The sequence below is a fragment of the Sceloporus occidentalis genome, unplaced genomic scaffold (genome assembly GCF_023333645.1).
Source record: "Sceloporus occidentalis isolate IW3139 unplaced genomic scaffold, rSceOcc1.0.p SCAF_4, whole genome shotgun sequence".
Taxonomy (NCBI): Eukaryota; Metazoa; Chordata; class Lepidosauria; order Squamata; family Phrynosomatidae; genus Sceloporus; species Sceloporus occidentalis.
Window position 1 is genome coordinate 25,211,537 of NW_028316984.1, and position 17,894 is coordinate 25,229,430.

Here is a 17,894-nt window from a genome sequence, read left to right on the forward strand (position 1 = left end):
CATTTCCAGAAGGGATGCTTCCAAAGAATCTGATAGCCCTATATTTAGAAGTAGAAGTGATAGCCCTATATTTAGAAGTAGTGCATTAGAGTCCAGCCCAGGGCATCCATGTAACAGTACCTACCCAAGGGTTACAATTTACCTGATATCTGGTGTGGGCACTATCTTCACTGAGATGAATGCTAGTGCATCAATCAGTGCAGAATTTACCTTTCTTCAGATTCTGTTGTAAATCATACATAGGTACTAACAGGGTGTTTTTTAAAAATGTAGCATGATGAGCAGCCCCAAATATACACCTCTTTTCTGTAATGCTCTTTTTTGGTGTTTTGCTTTCAATTTTGCAGTTTGTGACAGGCACCTCAAGTATACCTTATGAAGGTTTTGCTTCTCTAAGAGGTAGCAATGGACCAAGAAGATTCTGTGTGGAAAAATGGGGGAAGATCACTGCTCTGCCTAGGTAAAGTAATACTCATTAGCCTTGGCTGAGATACATAGCTTCAGCATTGTATAAACATGTGCTGACAAAGTTATGTTATGCAGCCCCGTACCAATTACACAAAATGTTTTGAATTTTGGAGGGTTTTTTGGATTTTGGAATATTTGCATACACACAATGAGATATCTTGGAAATGAGACCAACATTTTAACATAAAATGCATTTCATATAATATACACCTTACACCATAGCCTGAAAGTAGTTTTATGCACAGTATTTTAATTTTGCACGAAAGAAAGTTTGTGTACATTGAACTATCAGAAAGCAAAGGTATCACTATCTCAGCCACTCTTGTGACTGATTTAGGAGTATTTCAGATTTTGGAATTCTGGATAAGGGAGACTCAAACTGTACCAACATATTGCAGTATACATGGATCAATGATCAATGCGCATGGCTGGCAATTACAACATGCAATGCAATGTGCAATGCCCAAGTCAATACATAGAAGCAATTTGTCTTTCCACACTATTATGTATACTATAATATACATGTTACCACATGCACAACTCTACACCTCAGTCAACTGGATACAACCATTGTACATTGTCCACAAAAACAAAAAAACATTCTACTTGTACAGATGAAACTTATGCTTTCATCTGTTATATCATTACCAGGATGCCAGCCAATGTCTTTAATATAAATCCAGTGAACACTGAAGAACATAAGCTTGTCTGAGCAAATACTATGCTCAGTGATTTCCTTGATGAAGTTTTAGGAGAAAGAAGGGTAAAATATAATACCATGTTTTTGGAAATCAGTTTGTGAAGCAGGACTTGTTCTTCTTCTTCTGCGTCCCTCCACCACAGCAGAACATATTTGAGAGTTTCTGTGGTGAAGGGGAATTTCCTTCTTCCTGCTTCAATAGCAGAAGCAGTTCTGTCAATGGGAGAACCTGATTGCACCTTGTTGCCTTTTATTAACACACTGAATATAAACTTTCTGAATTTTTTGTCTTTAATTTTGCTTAGAGCTGTACTAGCTGTTCTTTTTTAAGTCTCAAAAAGTAAGTCCCTCATTCAGCAGCTGTCTACATTCATTACATACACACTGATTCCACTAATATAAGCATGTTTAAAATGATTACTTTGAAAGCAATACAGATATTAAAATGGGCAAAAATTCAGCTTAGCTACAGTTCTACTTTGCTCATGGAACATAATCATTTACATTGGAGATGGTCCTATCATGAACTGTGGAAATTGGCAAATTGAAGCTCATGCTGAATAATGTATAATATTTAATTATATTCAGAGCAGCCATTCTTTTGAATATAAGTTTACATTATTATTATTTTTTGAAAGAATGTTTTTCTTGTTTGTCAGAGAGTGGGTTGTTTCTCTTTTGAAGAAAAAAAACTTGTTTTACATTTTGCTAATGGGAAGAGATTTTTTTAAAAAGCAGTGTCATTGGATATCGCTAGAAATTACACCACTTTAATCAGTTAATAGCAGTGCTGATTCATCACTGTATATGCTTGTTTGATTTATTCCAAGGCTGTGGAGATCTTGCAAAAGTGAGTCAGAAATCCCAGCATGGTTTGCTTTTTTGATGCACTGTTGTAAATCTCTTTTCCATTTAAGTTATTAAGTGTTGAAACAGTACAGCTATGGTTAGTATAGCAATCTGTTGTTAACTTTCCCTCTCTTTCTTGTTTTTGGCTTCTTTTGCATTGAGTTAGAAACCAGATTCATGTTGTTTTCCTAAATAGTCAAGCAAAGTTTCAAATGGAATCTTTGAGCCAATGTTAGAAGTCTTAATGGACTAGAAAAAAATGGTTTGGCCAGGATGTACTGGGTATGGCTCACAGAGTCTTCTAATTTCTGCTGCACACTAATGTGTGCATGAGTGGAAAGGGGCAGTGAGCCCATTTCTCATAATGTGATGTGCTATCAATGTCCTCAGTATATTGACAACAGGCAGCCACAAGTAAACAATTCTTCATGTTTGAACATCACATTAAAAACAGCTTGACAACTTCTCTGGATTGGTGGGGTGTGTTTCCTTTCAAGAATCCAATGGGGGCCACATTGCGGCTTTTGTTGGAAGATATCACCACTAATGAAATAACCATGATCGATTTGGAAACATGGTGTATAGGGAATGCATACTGTGTATCCAAGTACAATTCTGTTCCTACCAGCCCACTGGGGATTTGCATCTTCTGGAAAACAAGGTATGCACTGAGTCACTATCGTGTTTTCCAGTGGAATCACTGATTTTTGTAGCAGTGACTACTGTGATAGCAAGAACCTGGGTTGTGGTGGCCCATAAATGGATGCAGGTGGGGGGCTGTACATAGGATGAGTATTGCCTTTCCCTGTAGTATGTAGAACAAATTTCAGCATGATGAAAACAAGTGGCACAAAGCCTGTGGCACATATGCTCCTCATCCCATCCATACTCACATCATTGCAAAAAACAAAACAAAAGCCCTTTCACTCCCATTTTTGCTTAACCACAGCTTGATGTGTTGTCTGAACCAACACACTGTGATCAGTATGCTTTGTTTGAAAAGAACCAGTTTGAAATTATTGCATTATGACTCAAACTGAGCTTTCTGTCAGTAAAATGAGAACTAAGGAGATCACATGCTTGCTGTGAGAATGCATGAGAAAACAGAACCATACCTACAGTATGTGCAGTGTGGCTAAGTTGATTTAGCATCCCCCTCCCGAGGTCATGAGAGGTTTCCTAAAGGTAAATTAGTTATTTTATTCTTCATTTTCTCTTTGGTCATTCTAAGTCAGAACCTTGGTGTGATTTTGAGGTACTTGAGAGTATATAAGGCTTTGTTTAAAGAAAGCATGGGGTGACAACCCTTCCTTCCACCACAAAACTTTAAAGAAATTTTCCTTTGATCCCCAGGGATCAAGTGAATATTTCTACCACAGTAGTAAGCAGAAAGAAAGCATTTCCCCATAAGTTCCCTGGCTCCTCAATGCAGAGCTTTTTTACCTCCCTGTATTCTAACACTTCAGTCACATTTCTCCCCAGCCCAGTGTCGCAGTACTGACTGCAGTAAAACTGTAGGGGGCAGGGGCAGGGGAAGCCAGCTCCATCAGCCTTCCCTGAAAGAGGATCCCACCCCTCCATCCACCATCATCCAGAGAGGGAGAAGGGGAATCCAGTTCCATTGGGCCTTCCCTGAAAGAGGATCCCACCCCTCCATCCACCATCATCCAGAGGGGGAAGGGGAATCCAGCTCCATCCGGCCTTCCCTGAAAGAGGATCCCACCCCTTCATCCACCATCATCCAAAGATGGGGAAGGTGAAGCTATCCCGCCTGGAGGGAGTGAAATGGCAGGCCCAACGCCATCGGGCCTATCCTTAAGATATAGAGCCTTCCCTCCAGTCCATCTGCCTTGGTCCAGGCCTCAGAGGGAAAGATGATCTCCAGAACCTGATCCCCTTCCCCACAACCATTCCCTTCTCCTTTTATGTTTTGTCTTCTTAGATTGTAAGCCTGAGGGCAGAGAACCGTCTAATCAAAAGATTATATGTACAGTGCTGTGTAAATTTACAGCGCTATATAAATAAAGCTTAATAATAATAATAATAAATAGAGATTGAGCTTCCTTCATCCACATACACCTTTGGTTGTAAAAGTAGATGTCTACATCTCTTCCAGGGGCATAAGACCAAGAAATGTGGGTGTCTTGTCATTTCTGGTTTGGTTTTTGTTCAGTGTCTTGAGTACCTTGGTTTTGGAATAGCCTAGCTAAAGGAGCCCTGATGGCACAGTGGTTAAATGCCGGTACTGGAGCCATAATATTGTGAGTTCGATCCCAGGTCTCCAAGGTTAACTCAGTCTTCCATCTTTCATACGTTGTTAAAATGGGTACCAAGCTTGTTGGGGGCAATTGGCTTACAGATTGTAAATCATTTAGGGAGAGCTGAATTCTCTATTAAGTGGTATAGAAATGTAAATGTTATTGCTATAGCTGGCACGCTGGAATTATGCATGAATGCTGCTGAAAAGGAAAGTGTATAAAGTCTAGTGCAGTTAGGGTTGCCATATCCTGCCGGGGGGCGGGACAATCCCGGTTTGGGCGGTGCCAACCCGGTCCCGGTCCGGTTTGGCGCCCAAACCGGGACGGGCCCGCCCACCGCGGCCACCTCAGCCCCCGCGGCGGCTCCAAGGCCTTGCTGAGGCCTGGGAAGGCTCTCCCTGGTTGGAGCTCCAGCCGTGGAGACGCTCCCTCCCGGGCCCCAGCGAGGCCTTCGAGGCGGCTCCGCGGTTGGAGCTCTGGCCGCAGGGTCCTCCAAGGCCTGCGCGAGGCCAGGGAGGAGGAGGAGGCCGCTTCCCACCGTGGCAATCGCTGCAATGAGGGGCGGCCCCCGCCTCCTTCCCGGCCTGGGAGCCGACCGAGGCTTCTTCCCAGGCCGGGAGGAGGAGGAGGCCGCTTCCCACCGCGGCAATCGCCGCGATGAGGGGCGGCCCCTGCCTCCTTCCCGGCCTGGGAGCCGACCGAGGCTTCTTCCCAGGCCGGGAGGAGGAGGAGGCCACTTCCCCTCGCGGCAATCGCTGCGATGAGGGGCGGCCCCCGCCTCCTTCCTGGCCTGGGAGCCAGGCCCAGGCTTCCTCCTAAGCCGGGGAGGAAGAGGAGGAGGACAAGGTTTAAAAATCTAGGACTTTTTTTTTTTAATTTCCTAGCCAGGAAATTTTTTTAAAAAATGTCCTACATTTTCAAACCTTGTCCTACATTTGTCCCGGTTTGGAGGTCCTCCATTATGGCAACCCTAAGCGCAGTGCTTCCCAAGCTATCTGATGTGGAGAACTGATATTTGTTGATACCATATTTGTTCTGATTAGCTATGGTTGTCTTTGGTTGTCTCTTTCCTTCCTGGAAACTCTCCAGGAAACTCTCATGACAACCAATGGCTCAGGAACTGACACTGGTCCATGAAACACCACTTTGAGTAGCACTGGTCTTGCAGTCTCGATTAGCTAAGGTAATATGTTGCCATTACTAGGAAAATGAAAGTCACATATAAACATGATGTGCTCTAGGAAAGTATTGTTGCCTTAAATACAATCTCTCCGTAACACCTAAGCCCATAACACCAGAGTGGATGGAGAGCTAATATTGTCAAGAAGATTTAGTGTTGTTTTATAGAATAAGTAAAATAGTTGGACATGAATTCTATTGAACAAGGTTGTTTTCACTTTTTGATTTTTTTTTTAAATGATACCATTTTGGTACTGCTATTATTTTTATTAAACAAAATGCCTTGTAAGTCTACATTTGTCTCCTCTTTGATGTCTAGTTAAGATATTTTAGGACTTTATCACATGGGGAAAAGCAGGGGTTTAAACTGTCATTATCCCGTGAAAGTTGCTCAATCACACTGAAGATTTTCACACGACGTTGCAATTAAAGAGGACTTATCCTGGCAATAACCAGTAATAACCAGCAGCAAATCATTCATGGGGAAATCCCGTGAACTTACCTGGGTTATTGCTGGTATAAGGCCTCTTTAGTTGCGATGTGTGTGAAAATCTTCCCTCGATTGCTCAACTTTTCTGGGATAATGACAGTTTAAACCCCTGATCTCTCCCCCCCCCCCCAATTTCCCCATATGTGATAATCTCCTTAGTGTATTTCAAGAGGTATCTAGTTTTATTAGCTAGCAGTACTCTGTTGCCTAGGTTCTGCTCTTTTTGCTTCCTTACTGCATCAATTATCTCCCCTTCAGAAGGCTGGAGACAGAAAGTGCTTGAAATGGTGGTCACTCTGCCTCTGAGTTTATTTGCTGCTAGACAGATAGTAGCCTAAGGGTAGGGAGCGGAGCCACCCTGGATTATAGGCCTGATCTTACAAGTTTTCTCTCTAAGAAGATATTGTTAAAAGCAGCCCTTAGAATTTCTTGGATCTGCACCAAGTGGAAAGAAGAAAAGTGGCTTTCAGGTTGCCCATCTTCCCCCACCTTTTGAAGGCATGGTTAAATTTGTTAGATGATCTTTTAAAAAGAAAGGTATCTCTCCCAAGAAACATTTTCTTGGTGAACTCTTACCTAAGAAGTGAACTTTTAACCCCTTTAAAAGTCTTATTTCCCCCAGCAGTTTTGAGACAGAGTAATGGTAGAGATTTTAATATTGCATCTTCAGAAATGACTGCAGTATGTCATCATTCAATTCTCAAAGGTGAGGAAATAGAAATCAAGGACCTCAGAGTTTGGCAATAGAGGCAGAGAAAGAAAAATAAATTTACTGCAAAGTTCATGTTTTAACTTAGGGATAAACTCACTTTGAAACCAGGATGTGATCTTGCTGTTTGCTCTGCTTATCTAAATTTCTAAAGTCACTCTGAGTTCTCCAACATCTTTTCTTCTAGAGCTCACACTTGTTTCAACCGCCTTGATCTTCCTCCTTACCCATCATTCTCCATGCTGTATGAGAAACTGCTGACAGCGGTTGAAGAGACAAGCACATTTGGACTTGAGTGAAACACAAACCATAGTGCCCAGCCTCTTGGACCTTCTGTGGACCATCCCTCGAAAGGATACAGCAATGCAGCTATTGTGTTACTGAGATGTTTTTCAATTCAATTTGAATAAAAGGACTTCGTGAATGAGCAAAACTAGTTTGGGGAGCCCTAACAAGCTTCAATTTAGCTACACAGTTACTCCAGAGCAAGCAATGTGGTCTCTAGGGAACACCAACAACCCACTGTTGACTATTTCCTCCTTCTGGCCACAAATTTAATATTTGGTATTAAATATTTTAAATATTTGATTTCAAAATAAAGAGATGTAACAAGTGATTGGCAATATCATGACTACTACTTTCACATCTCAAAAATGGATTTTGCCCAAATACTGGGAGTTCGAGGTGAAAACAGGATGCCTATTACTCCACTGGCAATTGTAGGCGGTCAGGTGAAAACACTTATTATTATTTGTTTTTTTAAAAAGCCTGTTAGATGTTACTTCCCAACTATATCCCATATACAGTACAATACTAGAATATGCTATACATGCTATACCTAAGAATATGAGTGCCTGCATGACATCAATTGCGTTTCAAAGATACAGTATAAACATCAGTCTTCTTGGGCTTAACAAGAACATGAAGAAAAATAAGGCAACAACATATGGCCTGACCGCGACTTGCAATTAGGTGGCTTGTACAAATGTAATATGCAGATAGTGTATTTGGCATAAGATGAGCTAATATAAGAGGATAATTATTGATTTTATGCTTTATATTGCATGTAAAGAGTGTTTTTTTAAAAAAAACAACAACTAGACTTTATCACAGCACATCAGGAACAGAACTCTTACACGGTGATTTTTGTTTATTTTTATAGTTTCATTATATTGCGTTTGTTAAGAGTGTAAATATGAAACTAGATGACAAAGTACCTTCTTTGTTCTTTTCACCTTTCCATGCTTAATTATTGTGTTTGATTCTTTAAACACTCTCAAGGGAAAAATGTGTGTGTGTATGTGTGTGTATATAAATATATATATACACACACACACATACACACACACACATATCTATATATATATATATGCCTTTTATTTTTATAAAGGTAAGATATTCCTGAAACTATTTTTTGCACTGAATCTACCAAAGTCAAAAGGACATTATTATCTGACTGGCAGAAAACTGCATCACTTGTACAAATCTGTAGGAAGTAGAAATAGTCTGTAGATCATATCAGGACTGTGCACACTTAAGTAATAATTTTCTAAGGCTCACAACATGTCATAATGTGTAATGCATTTGTTTCAAATATATTTACTTTGTTTTTTCATCCCTCGACTGACTTTATGGTATAGAGCTGAATACAGATATTTCATATTTTCCCTGCAACATTGTGTGTGTATGTGTACAGCACTGTTAAAAGCACTACAAAAAAGCAAGATGGCTACCACCCAGGAGGATGAGCCTTCACCTGAAAAATAACTTCACCACTCCCATATTCAGCAGTGAACCATCTCCAAGATGCAAACTGTTTGTAGTGTCTTTTTAAAGCCTGTGTTTTCACTAAATAGTTTTCTTATCAATGTTTATTAAAAAATGAAGTACTTTTTCTATTGTATATCTGAAAGCATGAATCCACCATGTCATATAAGCTTTTAATTTTGGAAACATTAAAGGGTTGAAAATCTTTGCAAGATCTCCCATGCTGAAGGCCGTTTCATGTGTTGCAGGGGTGAGTGAACATGGAGTCTTGTGTTTTTTATTCCTATGATCTGTTGAGAATTGACACATCCAGCCCAAACACACTACTAAGATGAGGGGTGAGCAACTGTATTCCTCCAGATTTATTTTTTGCCCTATACCTTTTGTTAGCTCAAGACAGCATAACCAATAATATGGAATTACAGGAACTGCAATCCCAAAACATTTGGAGTCTCACGGTTGCCCACCTAGATTGTATCCTGGCATCACCTATGCCATTACAGGCCCAGGGACTGAAAGAGTTAGGGAGAAATGGGGAGCTTTCACCCTTCAGGAGATTTTGACGGGTATTGTATACATGTTCTTCAAACCAGCCATTACTGTGAGAACATCTTGTCACTCGCCTGTGAAGCTTGGGTCAACTATAGTCATGGCCTAAAATGTAGATAGTTTACACCTTCCCTAGTTAGAATTACATTCTATTGGGGTGGAGGCAGTGGATGGAGAAACAGAGGTCAGCTTTAAACCACAATCAAGTAACATCTTCTTTCACAAATAGAATTCTTCTCCTTTTACTTTTTCTTCTGTATTTGCTGAACAAATATATTTGTTGAACTAGTCCAGATCTTTAAAAAATTTAAATTGACTGCATCTTATCAGAGAACTGGGGATGAACAGAATACCTGTCCTCAGAGTAGGTCGTGTTCAATGAGATCATTTTTTTAAATTATTTGGGATGAGATGCTAACATTGCTTGAAAAAGGAATGTGGACTTCGGTTTTTATAACATTGTTATATCATGTTGGTACTAAAGAAAATTTAGAATGGAAATTATGGTATAATCTGGAAAACAAGCAGGATAGCCCTGTGCTTGAACTAGGAGATTACACTATCCTCAGATGGTATTTCAGCTATTCGGGTTTTGCTCACAGTTTCACTTTTCAGGTTTGACCTGAAAATCAACAGATTTAACACAGGTTTAAAATGGGAGGAAACTTCTAATTTTAGTGGATCCTAAATAGAATTCTTAGAAATCCACTGTTATGTTCTGTCATCTTGGGCTTAGCACAGTTATAGTTCTATGATTCCATTTTAATTTCCATGACTAAAGAACCTTGGAATTTATTATTGGATCATAGGCATCAGAAGAGCTCTCTGGCTGAGGATCCTAAATGCCCCCCCCAGACCTCCATAGGATTCCATAGGATGGAGCCATGGCACTTAAAGTGGAGTTACAGTGATATAATTGTATAGTATGAAAGGACTCAAAGGATGCTGTTGATAAATGGCCCTGAACAGACAGGCCAAAATAAAGCTGCTTCGGGTCACTTTAGAGGTATGCTGTTTAAATGACACACACATCTTCAGAGGCCCAAAGCTGCGCCAAAGCTGCGTTCCAGTCTTTAGGATTGGAATGTGGCTTCCGGCCTCTTAGAACGCATGCAGCATTTAAACAGCATACCTCCAAGGTGACCTGAAGCAGCTTTATTTTGGCCTGTCTGTTCGGGCTGAAATAACGCTTATTTAAAGTGCTATACTTCTAGCAGACTACAATTCATAGAATCATAGAATCATAGAATCATAGAGTTGGAAGAGACCACTAGGGCCATCCAGTCCAACCCCCTGCCATGCAGGAAATCCAATTCAAAGCATCCCTGACAGATGGCCATCCAGCCGCTGTTTAAAAACCTCCAAGGAAGGAGACTCTATCACCCTCCGAGGGAGTGCATTCCACTGTCGAACAGCCCTTACTGTCAGGAAGTTCCTCCTAATGTTCAGGTGGAATCTCTTTTCCTGTAGCTTGCATCCATTGTTCCGGGTCCTGTTCTCTGGAGCAGCAGAAAACAAGCTTGCTCCCTCCTCAATATGACATCCTTTCAAATATTTAAACAGGGCTATCATATCACCTCTTAACCTTCTTTTCTCCAGGCTAAACATCCCCAGCTCCCTAAGTCGTTCCTCATAGGGCATGGTTTCCAGACCCTTCACCATTTTTGTCGCCCTCCTTTGGACACGCTCCAGTTTCTCAATGTCCTTTTTAAATTGTGGCGCCCAGAACTGGACACAATATTCTAGGTGGGGCCTGACCAAAGCAGAATACAGTGGCACTATTACTTCTCTTGATCTAGACACTATACTTCTATTGATGCAGCCTAAAATAGCATTGGCCTTTTTAGCTGCCGCATCACACTGTTCACTCATGTTCAACTTGTGGTCTACTTGGACTCCTAGATCCCTTTCACACGTAGTTTCATTCAGCCAGGTGTCACCCATCCTATATCTGTGCATTTTATTTTTCCGCCCTAAGTGCAATACCTTACATTTCTCTGTGTTGAATTTCATTTTGTTAGCTTTGGCCCAGCTTTCTAGTCTATTCAGGTCATTTTGAATCTTGATCCTGTCCTCTGGGGTATTAGCTATTCCCCCTAATTTGGTGTCATCTGCAAATTTGATAAGTATGCTCCCAATTCTGTCATCCAGGTCATTGATAAAGATGTTGAATAGCACTGGGCCCAGGACAGAGCCCTGTGGGACCCCACTGGTCACTTCTCTCCAGGATGAAAAGGAGCCATTGTTGAGCACCCTTTGGCTTCGGCCGGTCAACCAATTACAGATCCATTTAACAGTTCCTTTGTCTAGCCCACATTTTACAAGCTTGTTTGCAAGAATGTCATGGGAAACCTTGTCAAAGGCCTTACTGAAATCAAGATATACTATATCCACAGCATTCCCTTCATCTACCAAGCTGGTAATTTTGTCAAAGAAAGAGATTAGATTTGTCTGGCATGACTTGTTTCTCTGAAACCCATGTTGACTTTTTGTGATTATGGCATTGCCTTCTAGATGTTCACAGACTCTCTGTTTAATGATCTGCTCCAGAATCTTTCCTAGAACTGATGTCAGACTAACTGGACGATAATTGTTGGGATCCTCTTTTTTCCCCTTTTTGAAGATGGGGACAACGTTTGCCCTCCTCCAGTCAGCTGGGATCTCTCCTGTTCTCCAGGAGTTTTCAAAGATTATTGCCAATGGCTCCGATATTACTTTTGCCAGTTCTTTTAATACCCTTGGATGGAGTTCATCTGGTCCCGGAGACTTAAATTCATTTAGATTAATAAGGTGTTCCTCTACTATCTCTTTACTTATTCTGTGCTGAAATTCCCCTATTCTGTCCTCTGCTCCATTATCTTCAGGTTGAGCACCCTTTGCCTTTTCTGAGAAGACTGAGGCAAAGAAGGTGTTGAGTAATTCTGCCTTTTCTCTGTCTTCTGTTAGCATTTTGCCATCTTCTCCACGCAGTGACCCTACCGTTTCCTTCTTCTTCCTTTTGCTGCGGACATATCCAAAAAAGCCCTTTTTATTGTTCTTAACCTCTCTAGCAAGCCTGAGTTCATTCTGCGCTTTAGCTTTTCTGACTTTACCCCTACACATGCCTGCTATTTCTTTGAATTCCTTTTTTGTGATTTCCCCCTTTTTCCATTTCTTATACATGTTCCGTTTCAAACTTAGCTCAGTTGAAAGTTCCTTAGTCATCCATCCTGGTTTCTTGAGACACCTCCCGTTTTTCTTTCTCACTGGAACTGTTTGAAATTGTACCTTCAGTATCTCTCTTTTGAGAAACTCCCATCCATCCTGAACTCCTTTATCTTTTAGTATTTCTGACCATGGAATTGCCCTCAATACTTCTCTAAGTTTACTGAAATTCGCTCTCCTAAAGTCTAGGATGCGTGTCTGACTATGCCTGGCTTCTCCTTTCCACTGTATTACAAACTCCAGGAGAACATGGTCACTTCCACCTAATGATCCCACCACTTGCACCCCATTAACCAAGTCATCCTTGTTGGTTAGGATCAGATCTAAAATAGCTGACCCCCTTGTTGCCTCTTCCACCTTTTGGACCATGAAATTGTCTTCCAGGCAAGTGAGGAATTTGCTAGACCTTGAGGATTTTGCTGAGTTTGACTTCCAGCAAATATCAGGGTAGTTGAAGTCGCCCATCACTACATCTCTCCTTTCTGAGTGTGTGGTCATCTGTTCTACAAAGGCATCATCCAATTCCTCAGTCTGACTTGGGGGTCTGTAGTAGACTCCCACCGTAACATCCTTGTTGTTTCCCTCCCCTTTGATTCTTATCCAGATGCTCTCCACCTGGCTTCCATGATTGATGTCCAGGATCTCTTCACTGGTGTAAATATCTCTGACATATAGTGCTATTCCTCCTCCTTTCTTGTTTGGCCTATTTCTCTTAAAAAGGTTATACCCCTCTATTTCCACATTCCAATCATGAGACTCATCCCACCAGGTTTCAGTGATGCCTATTATATCATATTTGCTTTGTTGTACTAGGAGTTCGAGTTCATCCTGCTTATTTCCCATGCTCTGTGCATTAGTGTAGAGACATCGCAGACCATGGTTCCCTTTTACTTGCTGCCTGTGCAAGTTTTTTTGCCTCCCACTGTTGGGTCCTTGCACTGTTTGCCTTGTTTCCTCTGTGTCAGTTTGACTATTTTCGCCATCCCTTTCGCCTTCCTTAATATTGTCTCCCTTCCCCTCGGAACTCAGTTTAAAGCTCTCCTGATCAAGTTCTTGAGACTGTTGGCAAAAACATTTCTTCCAACTGGCGTGAGATGCAACCCGTCTGTTGCAAGAAGTCCCTCCTCATGGAACCGCAGCCCATGATCGAAGAATCCAAATCCTTCTCGGCGGCACCATCTGAGAAGCCAGTTGTTCACATCTGCTATTTTCCTCTCCCTTCCTGGACCATGCCCTTCAACTGGCAGAAGAGACGAGATGACAACCTGTACATCCATTCCTTTCAGCTTCCTACCAAGTGCCTCGTAATCCCTTTTGATGTTCTGAATGCTGTGTCTTGCAGTATCATTAGTTCCCACGTGGACCAAAAGGAAGGGGTATTGGTCAGTAGGCTTGACCAGTCTAGTCAGCCTCTCTGTCACATCACAGATCTTTGCACCTGGAAGACAACACACCTCTCGAGACATCTTGTCAGGCCTACAAATCACTGCTTCTGTACCCCTCAGCAAGGAGTCCCCTACTACGACCACACGCCTCCTCCGAGGCTTAGCAGCGACTGTTCCCTCGGGTGGGACTTTCAGGCTCCCCTGCTCCGTCCCTGAAGTCTGTCCATTCTGCTCTTCTTCATCCTCCTTGATAAGGGAAAGAGCTTCGAATCGATTCTCTAGCTGCAAGCTCCCCGAACAATTCCTTCTTGGCTTACTTCTCTTTGTGACATTCCTCCAGCTGTCTGCCTCCTCTGTTTGGCAAGTGACCTCTTCCACCCTAGCATCTTCCTCTGTGTGGTACTCATCTAAGATGGTTAGTTCTATTGTGTCCAGGAAATCCTCTTGTTCCCTAATATGCTGAAGTGTAGCTACTCTGGACTCCAGCTGCTGCACTTTGTCCTCCAAGAGTGCTACCAACTTGCACTTGGTGCATGTGAAGTTCTCCACTTCTGTAGGCAAGAAGAGAAACATCCCACAAGAGTTGCAGGTGACTGCAGCAGATCCCTCGTTGTCCATACTGCAAAGTCTTTAGTAATAAATATAACAGTCAATCTACTGGGAATACTTCTTTAAAGGAATGTACTGGCTGCTATCTTACACTTAAAGGGAAGGTTCTGTTTCAATATCCGATTCTAACCTGATGCCACTTGAGCAGAGTTGTTGAGTTAAGAAAACTAAAATTCTGGAAGTTGGTATATAAAGCTAGTCTGCTAGCTCCGCCCCCTTGTGACTCACAGATGTGACTCACAGAAGCTCCTCCCCTTCAGCAACGAGCACACGGTCTCAAGCACACGGTCTCAAAATGGCTGCCAAGCAGCTCCTCTCCTTCTCCTCTCTCTGGCCGGACTTCCTCAGAACAATGGTTGTCTGGATGTTTTGCACTTCACCTCCCATGACCAATATTCAGGAATTTTGTGAGCTGAAGATTCAAACGTCTGGAGGACCAAAATTTGAGAACCACTGCTGTACAATATGATGGATACCTCTCTTTGGATGCTGCCACTCTACAGAAGAAAATCTGTGTCTCTGCAATGCTCATATATCCCTCACATTTAATCTGGTAGCTTTATCACAATCTTGAGAAGGGTTCAGGCTACATAACAATCATTCCAAGTTTCTTATTACCCAGAAACTTATTGCTTTGCTTGTTCATACCTTGTTCCAGTTGTGTAGTATGTGAAGGCAGGTTTCTCGGAACTTGTCCAAATAGCAATGGCATAAAATAAAATCATTTTAATTGTTAAGCTGGGTCTAGAAGGGAAGCGGGCTAGAATTGAGTTACTGAAATTGCAATCTAGGAAATAATTTTTAAAAGCATGGGAAGAATAATGTTCCTTTCTATCAAAGTACCAGCTGACTGGTGTCTGCAACATTTACATAGTCACTCTCCTCACCCCTTTGAACTGTAATGAATGCCACAAATATGAAAGGAAAGATTATAGTTGAGTAAATTCCCTGCAATAGACAAACATTTGCGGGGAAGGGAGAGACATTTTGGATTACTCGGATCATCAAGTACGGTATTATTTTTCTGTGACTTCACATTGTTTTTGACTTACAGCAACCCTAAGGCAATCCTATCACAGGGTTTTCTCAGCCAGATTGGATTTTGCCATTGCCTGTCTCTGAAGCTGAGAGAGTATGACTTGCCCAGGGTCACCTAATAATAATAATAAATAGTTTATTTATATCCCGCTTTTCCAATTTTTGATTGTAAAAAATACATCAAGATAAAAACAATTAAAACAGTATCTAAAAACAATCACAGTAACAATAAAAACAACAGGTTCAGCTGAATGTGGAAATCCATAGACATCACAAGGTCGTCAAACCGAGGGGGTGGAACTTAAACTAACATCTCATGGGGGGAAGGCTTGAGAAAAGAAAAAGGTCTTCAGGTTCTTTTTAAAAGTATCTAAAGATGTGGTGGAGCGGAGCTCATCTGGAAGATTATTCCATAGTCTTGGGGCCGAGATGGAAAAGGCCTGTAGTGAGGTCCTTGCATAACGTGCATTTGGGACCTCTAGCAGATTCTTCCCTGCTGACCTGAGAGTGCGGGGCGGATTATATGGGGAGAGGCGGGCCTCCAAGTACCCTGGGCCCAAGCCATTTAGGGCTTTATAGGTGATAACCAACACCTTGTATTGAGCCTGGAAGCAAATAGGCAGCCAATGAAGGTATTTCAAAATAGGTGTTATGTGGTCTGACCTGGAATCTCACTGCCATATTTTGCACTAGCTGTAGCTTCCGGGTTTGGTACAAGGGTTGCCCCATGTAGAGCGCATTGCAGAAATCCAGTCAAGAGGTTACCAGAGCATGTACTACGGTTTCAAGGTTCCTCCGGTCCAGGTAGGGGCGCAGCTGGCGTATCAGCCGAAGCTGATAACAAGCGCTCCTGACCGCCACATCCTAGTGGGTTTCCATGGCTGAACAAGGATTTGAACCCCAGTCTCCAGTGTCCTGGTCTACCACCTAAACCATTACACTATGCTGGCTTGCTTTAAATCCCTCTGGAGATAAGACTACCAGATTCAATGGGAGGGATATATGAGTACTACAAAGTTGCAGGTTTTCTTCTGTGAAGTGGCAGCATCTAAAATGTAGAGGTATCCATCATACTCCCCAATCCTTAATACAGTAAAGCAAAGGCCTGTAGGTTGCCTTGATTTCCTTTCTTTTTGACCCCACAACAGTATCTCTGTCCATTAGGAATGTATCTGTGTCACTGAGTGAACTATGAGTATTTGATGGGTAGAACTAGCCAGGAGGCAGAGCTGTATGAGTCTTTCTTTGAAGAGACATGGCCATTAGCTGTATCCATTATTATAGTGATGCCATTTGGCTTCAACCCTGGTTTGAATGTTTTAGAATGACTTGTAAAATAATTTCATACTTTACTCTCCCATCTACAGAAGTTATAGGCATAATGTAGCTTCACATCTAAGATGTTGGTGCTGGAGCCAAGCAACTTCAGAGACATCTTTTTCTTTCTAGTTTGCAAATAAATGTGTAGACAGATGCTTCCAAGCAGAGGGCTCTTAGTGCTACCGGTTTTTAAAAAACACCCTGCTTTCTTTAGCTGTTCCATCTTTTTCTCCTTGACAATTTTTTTGTGGAAAGAGAAGAGATGGAAGAAGTGGTAGGAAAACATGATGAGGATACTAGCGGACGATGATATTATCTCAGCCCCATGTGATACTGTCAATGAGGATGAGTGACTGCCAGATAATTCTCTTCTGGAAGAATCCTATATAAAATGTGTATTTACAAGCTGTTACAAATTTTATAGCGATACAACATTTGTTCAGTAAAACAGTATGTTTCTCCCTCCCTGTTTTTGGATGCTTCACATCGTTCACGTGATTTTTAAAAAATCCTCCATCGTGTGGAACGAATTAATTCTATTACTCACAAATCAGAAGCCTGAAATGAACAATCATATCACTCTGAATTAGATTTCAGAGGCCATCTAAGGTGAAATTGAACCCTGATCAAAAGTCCAGCCTGTGCAGGAAAATAAGCTCCGTGATAAAGTTGTCTCTCCCAGTTCACTGGATATATCGTGAACACACACAACATATAATCTTCAAAGGAAGTTGGAAATCCAGGCAGTAGCTGCCTGGCAAAGCTTCTGAAAGAAAGTCATTGGCAGGATAAAAAAAAATTGGCAGAGAACCATGGGTTGGCATTTTGTAGACCTTTTTAAAGTTGCGGGAATGAAGAAAGTTTTGTGGTTTTCGACGCTTCCAGAAACCCAAAAAAAGCTTGAGTTTTCAGCATTGCGAGTTGGGTCTGCTTGCTTACGCTTTGACATTGAAGTGTTAAGTGCAGCTGTTGGTAAAGCTGTGGATTATTGATCGCAGATGTTTTCCAAATATGTGAAGTGTTGCAGTAGATTTTTAAAAGGCTCCTTATTCTGTACTGGGAGTATCCTCATGTGCCGTGCGCATGTTGAATTTCTGGAAACGACAGGCCTTGGGTTTCCTCCCGTTGAGTACTAAGCAATATAAACATTCTTTTAGGAAACTGATCATGATTCATGTTATCATCGATTTAAACTAAATGTTAAAAATGAATGGTGTTTTGCTCATTATTAAAGTAGGAGTGGAAGCTTTAAGGGATGCTTTTGAAATTACTTGTATGGAAACACTGACCAGGTCTAAACAATAAACAATGGTCTTACTTTACATCTGAAAAAGTTACTACTGGTAAATGAAATAAGCGCAAGGCAGGC

The 17,894-nt window shown here is 41.6% G+C and overlaps 1 protein-coding gene across 8 annotated transcripts in view; it reads left to right on the forward strand.

The window, feature by feature from the left end:
* The window catches only part of HECW2 (HECT, C2 and WW domain containing E3 ubiquitin protein ligase 2), a 220,328-nt gene extending 213,059 nt beyond the window's left edge, over positions 1 to 7,269 (forward strand). For all 8 annotated transcript variants that reach the window (XM_089519531.1, XM_089519538.1, XM_089519532.1 and 5 more), the window contains 2 exons: positions 348 to 460; positions 6,841 to 7,269. In XM_089519531.1, the coding sequence (XP_089375657.1) occupies positions 348 to 460; positions 6,841 to 6,952 (225 nt within the window). In that variant the 3' untranslated portion in view covers positions 6,953 to 7,269. The remainder of the gene's footprint in view (positions 1 to 347; positions 461 to 6,840) is intronic.
* Positions 7,270 to 17,894: the final 10,625 nt, after the last annotated feature.